The sequence below is a fragment of the Rhinichthys klamathensis genome, unplaced genomic scaffold (assembly GCF_029890125.1).
Source record: "Rhinichthys klamathensis goyatoka isolate OS25496 unplaced genomic scaffold, OSU_Roscu_1.1 h1tg000036l_1, whole genome shotgun sequence".
Classification (NCBI taxonomy): Eukaryota; Metazoa; Chordata; class Actinopteri; order Cypriniformes; family Leuciscidae; genus Rhinichthys; species Rhinichthys klamathensis.
In genome coordinates, this window is record NW_026606584.1 from 8,628,269 (window position 1) to 8,643,966 (window position 15,698).

General features: G+C 37.4%; 1 protein-coding gene across 2 annotated transcripts in view; it reads right to left on the reverse strand.

Annotated features, from left to right (window-relative positions):
- Positions 1–279: 279 nt before the first annotated feature.
- Positions 280–15,698, reverse strand: part of pkn2b (protein kinase N2b) — a 66,320-nt gene continuing 50,901 nt past the window's right edge. Inside the window, exons 4-22 of one of the 2 annotated variants that reach the window (XM_056246243.1) lie at positions 15,325–15,448; positions 15,074–15,228; positions 13,236–13,449; positions 12,422–12,607; positions 11,482–11,591; positions 9,868–10,011; positions 9,694–9,769; positions 7,880–8,057; positions 7,507–7,633; positions 6,738–6,859; positions 6,564–6,639; positions 6,280–6,371; positions 3,150–3,326; positions 2,998–3,060; positions 2,835–2,911; positions 2,606–2,748; positions 1,308–1,415; positions 1,043–1,123; positions 280–945 (exon numbers count right to left, since the gene is read on the reverse strand). In XM_056246243.1, the coding sequence (XP_056102218.1) occupies positions 742–945; positions 1,043–1,123; positions 1,308–1,415; positions 2,606–2,748; positions 2,835–2,911; positions 2,998–3,060; positions 3,150–3,326; positions 6,280–6,371; positions 6,564–6,639; positions 6,738–6,859; positions 7,507–7,633; positions 7,880–8,057; positions 9,694–9,769; positions 9,868–10,011; positions 11,482–11,591; positions 12,422–12,607; positions 13,236–13,449; positions 15,074–15,228; positions 15,325–15,448 (2,457 nt within the window). In that variant the 3' untranslated portion in view covers positions 280–741. Of the gene's footprint in view, positions 946–1,042; positions 1,124–1,307; positions 1,416–2,605; positions 2,749–2,834; positions 2,912–2,997; positions 3,061–3,149; positions 3,327–6,279; positions 6,372–6,563; positions 6,640–6,737; positions 6,860–7,506; positions 7,634–7,879; positions 8,058–9,693; positions 9,770–9,867; positions 10,012–11,481; positions 11,592–12,421; positions 12,608–13,235; positions 13,450–15,073; positions 15,232–15,324; positions 15,449–15,698 lie in introns of both variants that reach the window. The other variant, XM_056246242.1, reaches the window with a different exon arrangement.

A 15,698-nucleotide genomic window follows, 5' to 3' on the forward strand; every position in this document is an offset into this window, starting at 1 on the left:
AAATGGCTAATATTCTAAAAATACAGTATAAAACTATAACTTACATTTCTTTTGATGATTAGAGTACAAGGATGCTTTTATAGAAACGAAGAATTCTTGAAAGAGTAATTAAATCGCAGCTTTCTCTCATTTTACCTTTATAAAATTCAAGTTAATTTATCTGTGCTCTTGGCCAAGGTCTTTTTTAATCTAACAAAAAGGGTAGAAGAGCATTTGGCAGGAACGCTTTGGTAGGTTTTTCTGTACCTGATAGTTATTATTTGGAAGCCCTGTAAAGAAAATAAATTATTCAATAGAATTCTCCTTGAGCTTTCTCCTCTTGTAAGATATTTCTATTATGGAGTGAAGAATTTGCAATTTGAGGTCTTGGCCAGGTTCAGATATTCAGTTGTGTGTCTGCCCCCAACATCTGAAGACAATAGGCACATTTTAGTCTTTGAAAACTGAGAAAATGTGTTGAAAATGGAGAGAGAAGCTGCAGTTGATCCTGATGAATCCTCACAAGTTTGTAATGGTCACTAATCAGTGTCCCAGTACTCTGACAATGAAAAGACGCCACGTTGGGCTACCAAGACTCAACCACTTCATTCTTGTTTCTTAAAGGTTATTACCAATCCCTTAAATGGCACGAGTAAGAGCATAGAGGAAAAGAGGTTTCTTCTCTAATGTGTCCTATAGAAAAGGAGTTTTCCGGCTGGTTCAGTGTTGAGCATGTGTGATCAGGGTTTATGAGGATCTGGGTTAACACCAGTCAGCGATGTAGTCAAAGTCTGCAAACTGCTCCTGCTCGTTGACTGTCAGAACCCTCGGCTCACGAGGTGGAGTCAGTATCGGTGCCTCTGAGGTGAATTCGTCATCGAAGTTACTAACGTCCTCACGGCTTTTGATGGTCGGCACGAATGGAGGCCGGATCTTCTTTGTCAGCAGTCCATCCCATTCCATATTCTAAAGGAGAATAAACAAATGTGTGGTAAGGACTTTATCAGTGACACATGGAAGTAAGAAAAAAAAGAAAAAAAAAGAGGTAAAACAGATGGCCTACTCTGAAAAATGGATGCCTCTTCACTTCCTCCGCATCTCTTTCCCCTGCGCCAAGGCGGCGCTCTGGATTTCTCCTTAACAACTGGATAAAGAGGAGAATGTTTTAAGCTTATAAACATAGCTAGTAAATTAATGCTAAGTGCCATAACAAAAGAGAACCGCCTTTCTAAAAAGCACTGTTGTGATTTTAAGGATTGCCCTATACAATAAAATGAGGTGTAGCCTAGGACAATAGTTAAACCAAAGCAGGACATGTCCAAACATACCCTTCTCATTATGGAGATGGCTTCTGTGGAGAGGAACCTTGGATAGCGAACTTCATCATTAACAATACTGTCAAACACCTCCTCTTCATCATCGCCAGGAAATGGGGACTGAGAATAAAATGAGGAATAACCCATCACCACACAATCTCTCCATGTCATTTAGAATTACACGACTTTAACGCACAATGCACTTCAATTGAATTTTTTTTAATTATTATATATTTGAAACAATTTCAGTGTACTATTTCAGATAATAAAATGAAAATAACTGAAAAGTGTCTTAAAGTGAATATATAGCTATTTGTTTCCAATTCACTGAACATGAATTTATCAATATTATATAACTATAATAAATAATTTTTATTCATTATAATTATTGAAGTTAAAAACCAGTTTAACCAGTTACATGTTTAACTGCACTAAATTATGCAATAAAAAACATTTGTGCTGTCAAAGCATCTCAGATCAAATTTCAGGTAAAGGTTTTTGTTTACATAACGTGTGTGTGTAATATATATGTAAATATATATATCCACTTCAAATGTTGACTACTGTATATACTGTTTATACACGTATATTTATGCTTATCTACTTTATATATACCTATACATAGGTGTGTATACGTACATATAAACAGACACTCTCGCACGCACACACACATATATATATAAATCTAAAAATAAATATATATATACAAAAAACTTTTATGTTAGATGTGATTTATGCCAGGGACACACTTAACGACTAGCTGAAACATTCTAACACACTTACAGACTGTTTCCAATGACAGCAGCAGATTTTAAACACCGACTGAACGCAACCGTCTCGACACGTTTGGGCATGATCAGTCGTAAGTATCAAATTACATTCATAATCGGCCTTACAGTCGTTAGGCGTGTCCCTGGCTTTAATCGCGATTAATCGATTTGACTGCTCTAAAAATCATACACGCAATTAATCATAACCACTTGATGTAAATTTGTAATTCAAGACTGAAGTATCACGTTAATGTTTTAGAGAAATCACCACAGGCAACGCACTAAACTAAACCACACTTCGCGAAAATAGACAGCACTGAATGAGCCGTTCACATGGGACTAAAAAAAAATGCATGCAAAAAGTTTAGTTTTTTTTTTAACCAATAGAGGTCCAAAAGTTACATAGTGTACCTTTAATTGTGATTTTATAAATTACCCCCCCCCCCCCCCAACTGACAACTAAAGTTAAAAAATAATGATTAATTAGTCTTATTAAATTTTCCTCTTGTGATAAATCAAGCATCAATCCATCTATCATACCTCTCCAACCAACATCTCAAAGATGAGAACTCCCAGACCCCACCAGTCCACCGCTCGTGTGTATGACGTCTCTGTTAAAACTTCAGGTGCTAAGAACTCAGGAGTTCCACAGAATGTACTAGTACGATCTTTAAAGCCCATTCCTACATAATGGGAGATGGAATGAGTTACACAAACAGTAATGAAACGCACATAAATCACACAAACATTATATAAGTACATTATCTACCTTCTTTGCAGAGACCAAAATCCGCAATCTTAACATATCCCTCAGTATCTACCAAAAGGTTATCTAGCTTCAGATCCCTGCAGAAGAAAATTTATGACAGTCACATGTGGTTCACAGAACATTCATTAAGTCTTCAGTTTTTACATTCAGCACTGACACTTACCTGTACACAATTTTATGGTCATGCAGGAATTGCAGCCCCAAGACTACACAAGCGGCATAAAAACTGAGGAAATAAAAAACGACTTTTAGCATTTTTAAGTAAGAAATGATCATGTCAAAGTGACAGCAGCAATGGTAAATTCAGTCACTCACACAGCACGAGGTTCAGAGAACACGTCAGCATGAATGTGCATCATCAGGTCTCCTCCTGCTGCATACTCCATGACGAAACACACATGCTCCTTGGTCTGGAAACAAGCGAAGAGGTTCACCAGGAACGGATGCCGAACACTGTTCACAGTCTCAAAGATCCTCTTCTCACACATGAGGCTGTGGATAGATATTAATAGTTAGTATAAATGGATAGTTGATGAAGAATGTCCATTCATTTTTTTAACATTTCTGGTTAACATAGGCATACATACATTAGGTGCTATATTTAAAGGGCCCCTATCATGGATTTTTGAAAATGACTGTTCATGTAGTGTGTAATATAGCTCTAAGTGAATGAAAACATCCTGCAAAGTTTTATATCTGAAAGTGCACCGTATATAAAGTTATTGTCTTTCAAAAGTGAGAGTCGTCTCCGAGTCAATGAAATGAATTGTTTTTCAAACGAGTCATTAGCAGTTTCGTAGTGACGTAGATACGAAACATTAGCATATTGGTTATTGCCCAGTTATTGCGCGCGCACTCAAACGCAGCTGATTCCTGCACTGGACAGCATCATGTCGAGAAGACGGCGCTGTGAATAATGTGAAGGTAAAGCCAGTTATTTTTCACTCCCCAAGGATGAGCATGTGAAGAATCAGTGGTTAAAATTCATCTGTACCAAGATATCACAGCAGTATAATCCTAAACTATTGCTGTGTTCCTTTTATTTTACTGCAGGATTAAAAAAAACGCTTGCTCTTGAAATATGGTGTTAAAAATACTTAGTTTTGAGTTTTATATTGTGTAGGTCTCCTGCCTACTCACATTATCACTGCCTTGCTGAAATACTTCTGCTGATCAGCTGTGGTCCACTATTATCGAGTCGTCCTTGCGATGGAGGTTGAATAACTAGTTCTTCTAATATTTCTTCATCGCACTCCCGCTCGCATTAATATGGTAAAAACGATGTCATTGTTCGTTACTGTGTTTAGTTTACGGTGATGGAAGCCTCAGGACACGCAGAGCTGTCGCGTTTTGCAGTCTATGGTGTTATGGCAATGGGCGTTTTTGTTCTCGCGCTGTACACAGTAGACCACTCACATCAGACTGCGCTGTCTGGCCAATCAGAGCAGATAAACTCGCGGAAAGGAGGGATTTAGAGAGATTGATTCATTTGACGAGCCGTTTGAGAATCATTGAAAATGTGATGATGTGCAAATGTATATTGTGAGGAAATTAAACAGTTTTTTTTTTACATTTGATGCGTGTAAACATGTTGTAGGAGACTCTACAACAACATTAGGAAACTTAAAAAAAAACCATGATAGGGGCACTTTAAGATTATCAACTTTATTAAATGGTCCTGCAGTGTAACAAATGCATTTTTAAAGACACCCCTGTGGTGAAAATCAAGTTTTTAATGTTGCTAATATAAAAAATGTGGTGTTTTTTAATATGCTTTAAGATAAACCATGTGCAAATTCATAAGTCAACACCATTGCTGAGTATTTTCTTTTTAAAACTCCATTGAACCAAAGACTGCGCAGAAACCCAAAACGCGGTTTGAGAAAATGCCGGTGTTTCTTACGTCACAAACTACCTTGTAACCAATCCCATCGACGTGCGGGCGAGCTTTAGCATATCATTAACGATGCTGTGAAGCGGGGGAGTCTCAAGAGAAGCCAGGTTATACTGGTATATTTTTCTGTTGATATGAAAATTCGAGAACATTAAGCAATATAGAGGGTGAATTAAGTATATTACGATGCTATGACGAACTATATGCCTTTCTCCACTGACTAAGTTGTTCAAAGCATTTCTAAAGATGCTGATTTTTAGAAGGCAGCTGTCTGACTCTGAGATGGCGAACAGGAACATAGTTTGTGTAACATAAGCAACACATTATTAGCTGTTTTATAACGTAGTCAAGCAAAAGACTAATCATATTAATCCGTTATGTGTTGTAAAGAGCGATACCATCGTGTAGCGTTTACTTCAGTAAAGTTGGCCGAGTGGATCAGGTATTCTGAGCTGGTGTGAGTGAGTGGAGGCGGGGCTAATTTGCATATTCAGGGATCTGCATATACTAAATGAAGCAAGGGTGTAGAGTTACATTAAAGCTATTTTAAGGTGCACAACAAAAAACCCCACAGGAAAACTGTTTAAATATGTAATTTCGGTGATCAAAGAGGAGTTTTAAGGGATAAAAATATTGACTTTAAAAGTAGAAACATTCATGTAGTCTGTTAATTAACATGGCCACATTAACTGAATGCATAATAATTATAACACAGAACATGCTAAATATGGTGTTTTGGAATGGAGCGTTGCATGCCAAAATGCATATAATATCAACAGCGACTATTGATAATGTATGTTACATTACAAACATATAGGATATATTAGAAGCATAACATTTTTATTTAATTTTTTCAGTCTTAGCCTCAGTGCCAATCTAAACTTAATGTTAATCTAAAGTCAATTACTGACAAGAAACATAAATACATAAAATGATATATATATATAAAATATTTAAAGTTGGCACTATTTCACAATTCTGCATATCAACTAAAATGTCCACTAAAATTAGCATGAACTTATGACATTTAAGACAAAGTAAATGTAAATGAAGACTAAAATTAATGAATGTGACGAGCTGAAACTTTGTGGAGCCCCTAGAGGAACATTGGATGGGAAAAAATATGAGACGGACGGAAGTTCCGCTGTGTTCGCTCGCAAAACTTTAGAGTTCTTTGCTAGCGAACGCCAAGTTTCTTGAGGGAACGGAAAGGTTTTGCTAGCAAATGCAAAGTTTCTTGAGAGAATGAAAAAGCAATGAAATATATTTTTTCCATCAAAATGTCACTTTAAGGGCTCCGTAGAAATAGACAATTCAAAAAGGACAGTTTGTTAAAAGGCAAAAACTGTAAGAACACTATGCTCTGTGGCTCCACCATGTCTAGAGTACAGCTCTGACTCTTTTTGCCTTTAATAATAACAGGAAGTAAAAAAGGAGCAGAATAGTCCCCACTGTAAACAATTACTGATGTCTCTACAAATGCTTCCAAGCATCGTCAAGAACATGAAGTTATAAGTATAAGTCACTTAAACACACATGCATAGCCTTTACCTGTCCACTTCATCCCTTGTAACAATGTCACCTTTTTTCAAAGCTTTAATGGCAAACATTTCTCCAGTGGTCTTGTACTCAGCAAGTAAAACCTGTTGAACAATTAAAGAGATGAGACAATGAAACGATCTCCTGCAGAAATCACAAACTGGTGGTGTGTAGAGATAATCTACAATACATTACAAAATAAACAAATGCAAATGGTTAATGTACTGTGAACTTAAGGCACATTTGCAAATGTTACAGAGCTCGCCTTTTTGCACATGTGAAAGCACAACGTTTACCTTTCCAAAGTGGCCACGCCCCAGTACAGCTATACATTTGAAGTCTGTCAAACTGAATTGAACTTCCTCTTCTTCCCTGAAAGCATGAACATACACTTTGAGCATCTGACTACAGTTAATGAATGCATGTTTATATGTAGCCATGATGTCATAAGGAAATGGGGAACAGACTACCTTATTTCAGTTTTTCGTTGAATTGCAGTCAGTTCCAGGTCAGGCTGCTCATTTTCAACCAGACTGTCATAATCTGGTTTAGCTACTGTGTTGTTCAGGAAGTCAAAGGTCGCTAGGGCATCCTGTAGGCGAGAGGCACTTAAGAGTCATTCCAAACCTTTGCAAAAGAACTCTCCTTAAGGGACAGTTCTGCCAAAAATGAAGATTCTGTCATTGTTTACTCGTCATCATTTTGTTCCAAACCCATGACTGACTTTTGCCCATTAAAACACAGAAAAGCATGATGGGCACTGGATGTTCACGCTGTTCTTTTCCTTACAACAGGGGCAGTCAAGCCCATAAATGAAAAAAACATATGCCGTTTGATAGCTTTTTGCAAGGAAAAAAAGTCTTCATTCACATGACTTGGCATGCTATATTTAAATATACATGGTCAATGAGATTTGAGAGCTGAGGTGAAGATTATCAGTGAATAATATTGAGTTCAATTTCTTTTCCTAACCCAAAGTAATCATATTACTTAAAGTTGAATGAACTACATTAATGGTGCTTTTGGTCATTTTGAGGGCTTGACATTCGGTGATCATCACCCACTTTCATTGTATGGAAAAGAGTGGTATCAACATTTTGCTGAAAATTTTCCTTTTGTGTCCCACAGAACAAATAAAGTCAGATTGGTTTGGATCGACATGAAGGTGAGTAAATGATGACATCTTTCACATATCTCAGTTTTGGGTAAACTATCCCTTTAATACAACCCCTCCTTTACCTGCACCTCTTTTCTATCTGGGATCTTATCCGTTGGTGCTGTTTCCTCTATCTCCACTTCGATGGAGTGCCGTTTTGAGGGAGGGGTGGCTGCTTTGTCAAAGTCTAATTTGGTCACAGTGGGGTCACTGATGAAGAGAAGACAAAAGTTACCACATAGCAATAGTAACATTATGGAATGCATACACTGGGATACAGACCAGGAATGTTAAGTCATCTCATTATCTAAATATAGAGCACCAATTATGTTTCCAGACAGATTAGTCATTGTTTATCAAAGACTGCAGAATAATTTGAGGGCTTTCCGCTACTGATGCTCTTTTAGGAAATTAGTCTGTGTGGATGAGATGGAATGAATTTGTACACAAATGCACCTGGGTAGGGAGTGGGCGTCTGGGTGGCCGATGGGTGCCATTTCAGGGCTAAATGCTGAGCCCAGATCAGCCGCCTGAGGACTGAAGGAGTTATTGATTGACGGAATGGCTCTTCTCACCAACCTGCCCCAGGTGGCGATGTTAATGTTCATCTGAGGGGCACGCGGGAACGTTTTACCTATAAGAGGAACACAGGTTTTTATGTATGAGATAAAGAAACTTCTAAGCAGCAGACAACATTAGTTCCAAAACCTAGTGCGCTACTTGTGGAGGCAATATTTTAAAGCATTGTAGACATGTTTTCTAGCAGGGTTTATACAACTAAGGGTGTGTTCACACTTGTTGGTTCTTTTGGTCTGGACCAATAAAGAAAATTATACATTTAGACCTGGTTCGCTTAGTGTTCACTGGCATTTTTAACACTAAACCTAAAGAGAAAATTTTTTAAAAATGCAGTGTGATGCTCATTATATGTGCGTACAGTACATATGATGGTATTTTACCAGCTGAGAGCTCACAAAGAGCTTAGAAAATGTGTAAAGGAGTTGAAAGAGTCAGGAATTCCTCCGTTGCACACACAAACAAAGATCTGCTGCAAGACGATGGTGTTTCCAATGCCTGTAATTGGGCAACATCACGACTATGTCGAGACAAACCAGGCATGCTTGAGCATTCTGTGCTTTTTAGGGTCGCATCTTGTGACATCACGTCATGTTTTTGGTTCGTTTAGATGTCTTTGGTCTGTGTTGTATTCATATTTCAGTCAAACCGAGTTCATTTGGAAGTGGACCAAGGCCCACCTTTTCAGGGGTCTCTAACAGAGCAATCGCACAAGTGTTTGTTTTAATCAAACCAAACCTGCCAAGTGTCAACACCAAGATACCTAATTTTAGCTACACTGAGACAACACAGCATGTATCCTTCAAATAGTACATTTTTAAAATTTATTCATGTATTTACAGAGAGGTGTTCTAATATATTTTCTATTGCACTTTGAATATAGCTGGCCACCAAAAAAGATTCACATGCCCAGAGTAGCTGAGGTTACATAAAAGTACAATTTGGTGCTGCTTACGAACAGTGTTTTGCTAAGAGACAGTGAACAGCAGAAGAATCCGGAACCGTCTGTCGTCTATGTACAATTGGATTTTTAAAATGGATTTTTTATAAACACCATACCAAATACTAAAATCTGAACAGCTGTCTGAAAACATGTAAACAAAGTTGTGCAACTCTTTGGCTACCAGAGTAACCAGGGTATTTCTGCTTGTCAACAAGCGCCACAATATCAGAGAGTGATTTTACATGTTCATTCAGCCTGTCTTAAGTTTTTTATGCATTGGTCTAAACAGCTAACGGACCAAAATTCCGTTCCGAACATTTGTGTTGGTGTGAATAGACTGTTATCTTAGCAACATGCTAACTGAAAACTTGAGTCTCCCATGCAGAGCACTATTTGTGTGACACCTATAAGTTAAGCTGCCAGTTCAAAATGGATCCTTTATGAGGATCCATGATGGATAAGTGCTTTCTTAGAAGGTAGCTGCCCATGTAGGCAGTAGACAGACAGTTCATGAGATTTTGGAACACAGCTTAAACCAGCTATTCACCTTTTTTTGTAAATACATGGTTCAAGCGAGTTCAAAAAGAAGGTCAAAGTTCATTCTGACTTCACCGTGCAAACGCTAGTCCCGCAGCAGAGCAATATTGAACCACAGAACTGTGTTAAAAGTAGGCTGCTTAATCTAATCTGTTTGAGTGAACATGTCAACCATTCTCAACACTGAGGCATATTTGCCACTTCATAATCTTACCTTGCTGTTTGGAGAAGATTTTCTTTTGCCTTTGTAGTTTAGGTCGCCTCTCAATAACTGGGTTAAAAAATGTAACCTGTGTCCAAAGAGGCAGAGATAATCTTCAAAATATCCACAACAAGGCCATCAAATTTGTGTATTACATGTCTGTGTGTAGTGAAAAAAATGTATTACCTCAGCAAACAGTGTTCCTTGTGGTTCCAGGTAGAGGCACATGCCATGACGCTGGTTGTCCAGGAAGTCCTCTAGACGTAAAAACTTAACAGCACACAGTGAGCGCCAGTCTCTCCAATACACAGCTATCTCCAGTTCACGAGACTACAGGCCAAACAGAAAAATAATTTAATATCTGATATCAAGTATATACACACTGTATAAACTTTTTTTTAAAGACATGAATACTTTTATTCAGCAAGGACAAATTAAAATAGTGGAGACAGTCAAGTTACAGACAGTTACAAAAATGTGTACTTTCTATTCATCAAAAAATCCTGAAACAAATGGATCACCACATTTGCTCATAAATATTAAGCAGCACAAACGTTTTCAACAGTGATAAATTATTCTTAACCCACCAAATCAGCATTTTAGAATGACACTGAAAACTGAAGTAATGCCTGATTAAAAATTGCAATTGCTTTGCAATCATACAGGAATAAATTACATTTAAAAAAAGAAAACCGTTATTTTAAATTGTAATATTATTTCATAACATTGCACAATATTTCTTCTTTTTTTATCAAATAAATACAGCCTTGGTGCACAAGAGACTTACCAACCCTAAACTATTGAACGGTAGAGTACATGAATACATTTAGGCTAAAACTATTAATCAAACTAGTTTGTGCATGGTTGCCAGGGCATTGCTATGTGGTTGTTAGAAAGTTATGGGAGGTGAATCATTCATGTCTTGTCCACAGTACAAAACCTGAATTTTAAGGGCCTAACACCTCACTGTTTATGCTGTGAGCATGAATCTGTAGTATGAGCAGCAGTAACAGTGAAACTTAACCCACCATGCACCACTTATGAGTATCATTACAGTTCACAGCCAAAGGTTTGACATTTACAGGCCTTTTACAGGTCTTTTCAGAGTCTGTCTGCCATTGCACAACTACTGATTAGAGCTCTCTCGTGCCATGAGATTAAAAGATTATGCCGTCACACATTCAAAAGCAAGTCAAAACACACACAGACATGTATGTGTAAGTTCATTCAATAATCAATCCTCAAATATAAATTGAATACTATAACATAGCAAGTGGTAAGGCTCCAAATCAGTCTTACTATTAACTATTTTCAATATCTTCCCTAAGGAGTAATTTAATTTACACTTATTTTGGGAGATGTCAAGAAGAAACCTGTGCAATTCCATCAAAATAAAAATAAAAAGTATCTGAAATCAACCAATTTCTTAATGTGGAGGAATGGAGATACATTATAAAGATGAACAAATAGGGAACTAATGTTGATTGTGAACATAATAACAAACATTAAAAGTAAGCTGAGGTTGTGTGACTCAATAATAAATATATTGCAGAAAGGGAACATTTATATATGTTAGAATTAAGAGATCATGAGCGATGACTTCTGATCCGCCTTTTGAGAGTTTCCATAAGAACTGGGTCAAATCTGGGATTAACATTTCCAAAGTTAATTGAGAGAGGCTGGAATGGTGTGCATGTGTGCATATGTGTGCCCATCGACTCATGTGTTGAGGGGATTATGGGATAAGACTGTGGTTTGACAACTGTGCAACTGACTTTTATACAATTTCTCATGCATTACCCGGTCAAGTTCCAGTGTGAACTTCTGGTCCCAAGATTGGTTGCTGACTGGCTTCCAATGGGTCTGTCCCACAACTGTGTTGTCCAGCTTCAGAACGGCACTGATTTCATCTGCCATAACAGCACAACATACCTCTTAAATTATTTGTCTTTAACAGAGGCATGAATATATTCACAAGAGATGTGTATTTAATACATTGATTTAATGTGATTCATAAACAAATGCTGTGATGAAAATAAAAATATGCCTTAACAACGTCAGTCTGCACATGATAAAAAAAGAAAGCCAAGGCGGCATTTATTTGACCAAAAATACAGTAAAAACATTAATATTGTGAAATATTACAAAATTAAAATAATTGTTTTCTATTTTAATATCTTCTTAAATGTATTGTAATCCTGGGATTTCAAAGCGAAACTTTCAGCATCATTACTCCAGTCTTCAGTGACACACGATCGTTCAGAAATCATTCTAATATTCTGATTTACTGCCCAAGAAACATTTCTTTTTATAATATCACAGTTGAAAACAGTTGTGCAGCTTAATATTTAATATTTATAACATTATAAATGACTTCACTGTAATGTTTGATCAATTAAATGCATAAGATAAAAAAGAAAAAAATACTGGCCACAAAACTTCTGAATGGTAGTGCATTGACTTGCATACAAGTCAGAACAAGTCTCTCTTATTTTCCACCTAACTTTATAGAATAAAAGTCATTTTGATGGGGAGACAATGACTGAAGATGAAATCATGTCAAATTGTTGAGCCTTAGTTTGTAGTTTGCTAAAAGCAGACTGTACGTGTGTGAATGTAGTGTAATTTACATTGGTTACTCGATTTGAAATGGTGAAGCCCAACGGCAATGCAAGTTCCTATGGAATGATCTTAAATGGGATTTTCAAAAGCATTTAAAACAAACACAAAGCCACTCAACTGGACAGATCATCGGATTTGGAGAGGGTTCGGGTACTGCCAGATTTGTTCTTGTTTCCTCGGCTCATAAAGGAGGAGCGTGCCTCACTGGGGCTCCAGCCGGGTAGAGGAACAGCTGCTGTCTTTGAGCGACCCGGGACGTTCTCCAGGAGGTCCTGACAGCCCATGAGCCTCACGTCTAATGTGCCTGCGGATTTACAACAGAAACCCTACTCAGAGCCAAAAACGCTGCATGATCTTGAGATGTAAATCACCAAACACATCTATACTGATTAACACAAGATAATAAGTGTGCAAACAATTACAAAAGTCTATTTCAAGACACATGCAGTAGTTATAGAGCCTTATATGGAAAGCACTACATGGTACAAGTCTATAATGGTAACGTAAGCTCTCTCGTTCTCCTTTAGAGTGAAGGTCAAAGTTGTGTGTGATAAAGCCAAGGGTGGGGGAGGGGGCCGAGTGTGTGGACACTGTGCGAAAAGTCGAGTGTAGTTCCTACATGCCTATACCCAGACAGCTGTTCCCCCTCTCAAATAGAGTTGAACGTACAGTACCATGAGTTGTGATAAAGGACTAAAGGGCCCATTCACACGGGGAGTGAATATTTGCAGAGAACAAGACTATAAATTGAAACAATGCATTCTAACGGAGACAAAAATTCAGCTGAATACAGGAGGATCCACCGCCATCGTTAAAACAAGCAGTATTACAAGCTGCCATCGTTAAAACCAAGCCAAAATGGGACCAGTAAATAAAAACAGAGTTCAAAACACCTTGAGTACCATGTGACTGTATGAATTTTGTTTTGTTACCGGTCAGAGCAGCAGGTTTGGCCACGGTGCTGTACTGGTTGCTGGTGGACATGATGCTTTGGCGGGGACTGAGAGGTGGGGAGGACACCATGGCTAACTCCTCCATAATCAGATTGCCCTTGGGGTGATTTTTGGGCAACTCACTGAGTCTCTGCTCCAGAGAGAACTTCAGCAAGTCTAGCTTCTGACTGGACTCATTCAAGCGGGCTTGAGCCTGCAAGACAAAGTTAGACAGCGTTTACAAATGCATTGAGACATAAATACACACATTTTAAATGCAGTCAACAAAACCTCCAAAAACCTTAGAAAGACAAACCGGATTTAGAACCCGTCACAAAGATAAACAGTTTTATGTGCGTAACATTGGCAGTGTGAGTGGAAAACTGCATGGTAAATCTATGGGATAGAGTCTGGACATATACCACAGTTGAACACAAACTCTTCACAAGCTTGTGGAAGTTCAGGATTCAAATTTCTCTGTGAAAATGAACGTGTACCAGAAATTGTTGCAGATGATGTTTGTTAAAAAAAAAAAAATTTGAATTAATATTTATTTGTGTTAATTATTTGCTTTAATTCAGTTATTATTGTGTATAGGAATGCACAATATATTGGTACCAAATCAGTTCTGGCCAAATACTAGTGATTTTGCTCTTTATCAGTAGGCCTATGGGTAAATTTTGGATATAATCGCCCTATATTGGATATTCTGCAGTAAATACTGCTTCATATGAACTCTAAAGCGCTGTTAGTCACTTAGAACATACATTTGTGAACGTAACGTGAATGAGAAGCATTAATAAACCTGTTACCGAAATAAAAACTTGATGATTTGCATTTGAAAATGACGAAATTATGTAAATATTGGTATTGTAATATTATAGTCGTGCTATAAAATTGTTTGTTTGTTTGTTTGTTTAACGCCATGCCAGCTACCCCGGCTATATTCATGGCGAGAAAGAGAGTAGAAAAAAAAAAATACTATGGAAGTCAATGGTGGCCCACAACTGTTTGGTTCCAATCGTTCTTCAAAATATCTTCCTTTGTGTTCAGCAGAAGAAAAACTCATACAGGTTTGCAACAACTTTTTTTAGTATCCCTTTAATCGTGATTATTCACGGAGAAAATGTGTACCCGGTAAATCTAGTTTTTTAATTGATTGACAGCACTAATATATATAGCTCTATTTAAAAAGAATGAATAATTCTAGAATTAATGGGATGATTTTGTTGGGGGTGCATCGGCAAAGAAAATATAAATAATTGCAATTTAAAAAAATTTAAAAACAATCTTCTGAAACAATACTGCAATCAGTTTTTTCCCAAAACTCCAGTCCTAAAATTAACCCATGATTTTTACCTTGCTCTTCCAGTTGAGCAAACGCAATAATCAATAACCTGAATAATAAACAGGTATATTAATCCCAAATATACACGATTCAGTGGATGTGGCTAGCATTCTGATTGACCACTATCATGCTACGCTAACATGACTTTTTTTGTAGGGCTGTCTAGATCGTGACATTTTGTGTTGTATTCCAAAAAAAATGTTTTTTACTCTGTCAATTTCCTACCTATTAAAAGGTGAATTTGCAGAGTATTACTCACACATGAGTAAAACAAATTCATGACCGTTCTAAAAATATTTAACCTTCCTGTGTAAAGTGAGAAAGGCTGTAAACATTTGGACCTTGAGGCAATGCATGCAATTACAAATATCTAGTTAAATGAATAACTGGATTAAATGGATACAGAAATGAAAGTGTTTATATAAGCACAAGAAACCGATCAATCAATGAAAAGCAACTATAAAAACAATGATTTAGAAAGGAAGCCAACCTCTGAATGAGCTTTCTTCTCCGTCACCTTCCCTGTTCCAAGCAGTTTCATCACGTTTTTGGCACCGTCTGCCACAGCAGACTCTATCCGGAAGTGATGTCGTAGCTCTTCTATCCTCAGGTCCAGGGGACTGATGATAGGCTTGCTTGAAGTTACTGCTAACATCAGATTTATGACTTTTTACCACACTTCTGCCCATTTAAAAGGCAAATCATAGATATAATTACTAGGATAACAGCTATACCACATACCATCATTGTTCTCATAGTTCATCTCGCTGGTCTGGCTGGCTTTAAGGATCTGCATTCTAATGAACTCTATCTTTGTCTTGCTGTCTTGAAGCATCTGCTGAGCTGCTGCGAGCAGTTTGCGGTCCTACAGATGTAGCCACAGCAGAAAAGTAAAAACAGAGTTCAGAAACAAAAGGAGGAATAAAATATGCAGAACCATAGTTTATAAACCTTCAAATATGAATATAAAAAGGAGATATACACTTTAGTTCAATTGCTATTCAGACAACAATGTCAAATAATCCCCGTTCACACAGATCAGCGAAAACAAATAAAAACACAGTATTTTGCACACCAGGTCAGTAGTTGGCGGTGTCACTTAGTAAAAAACACTA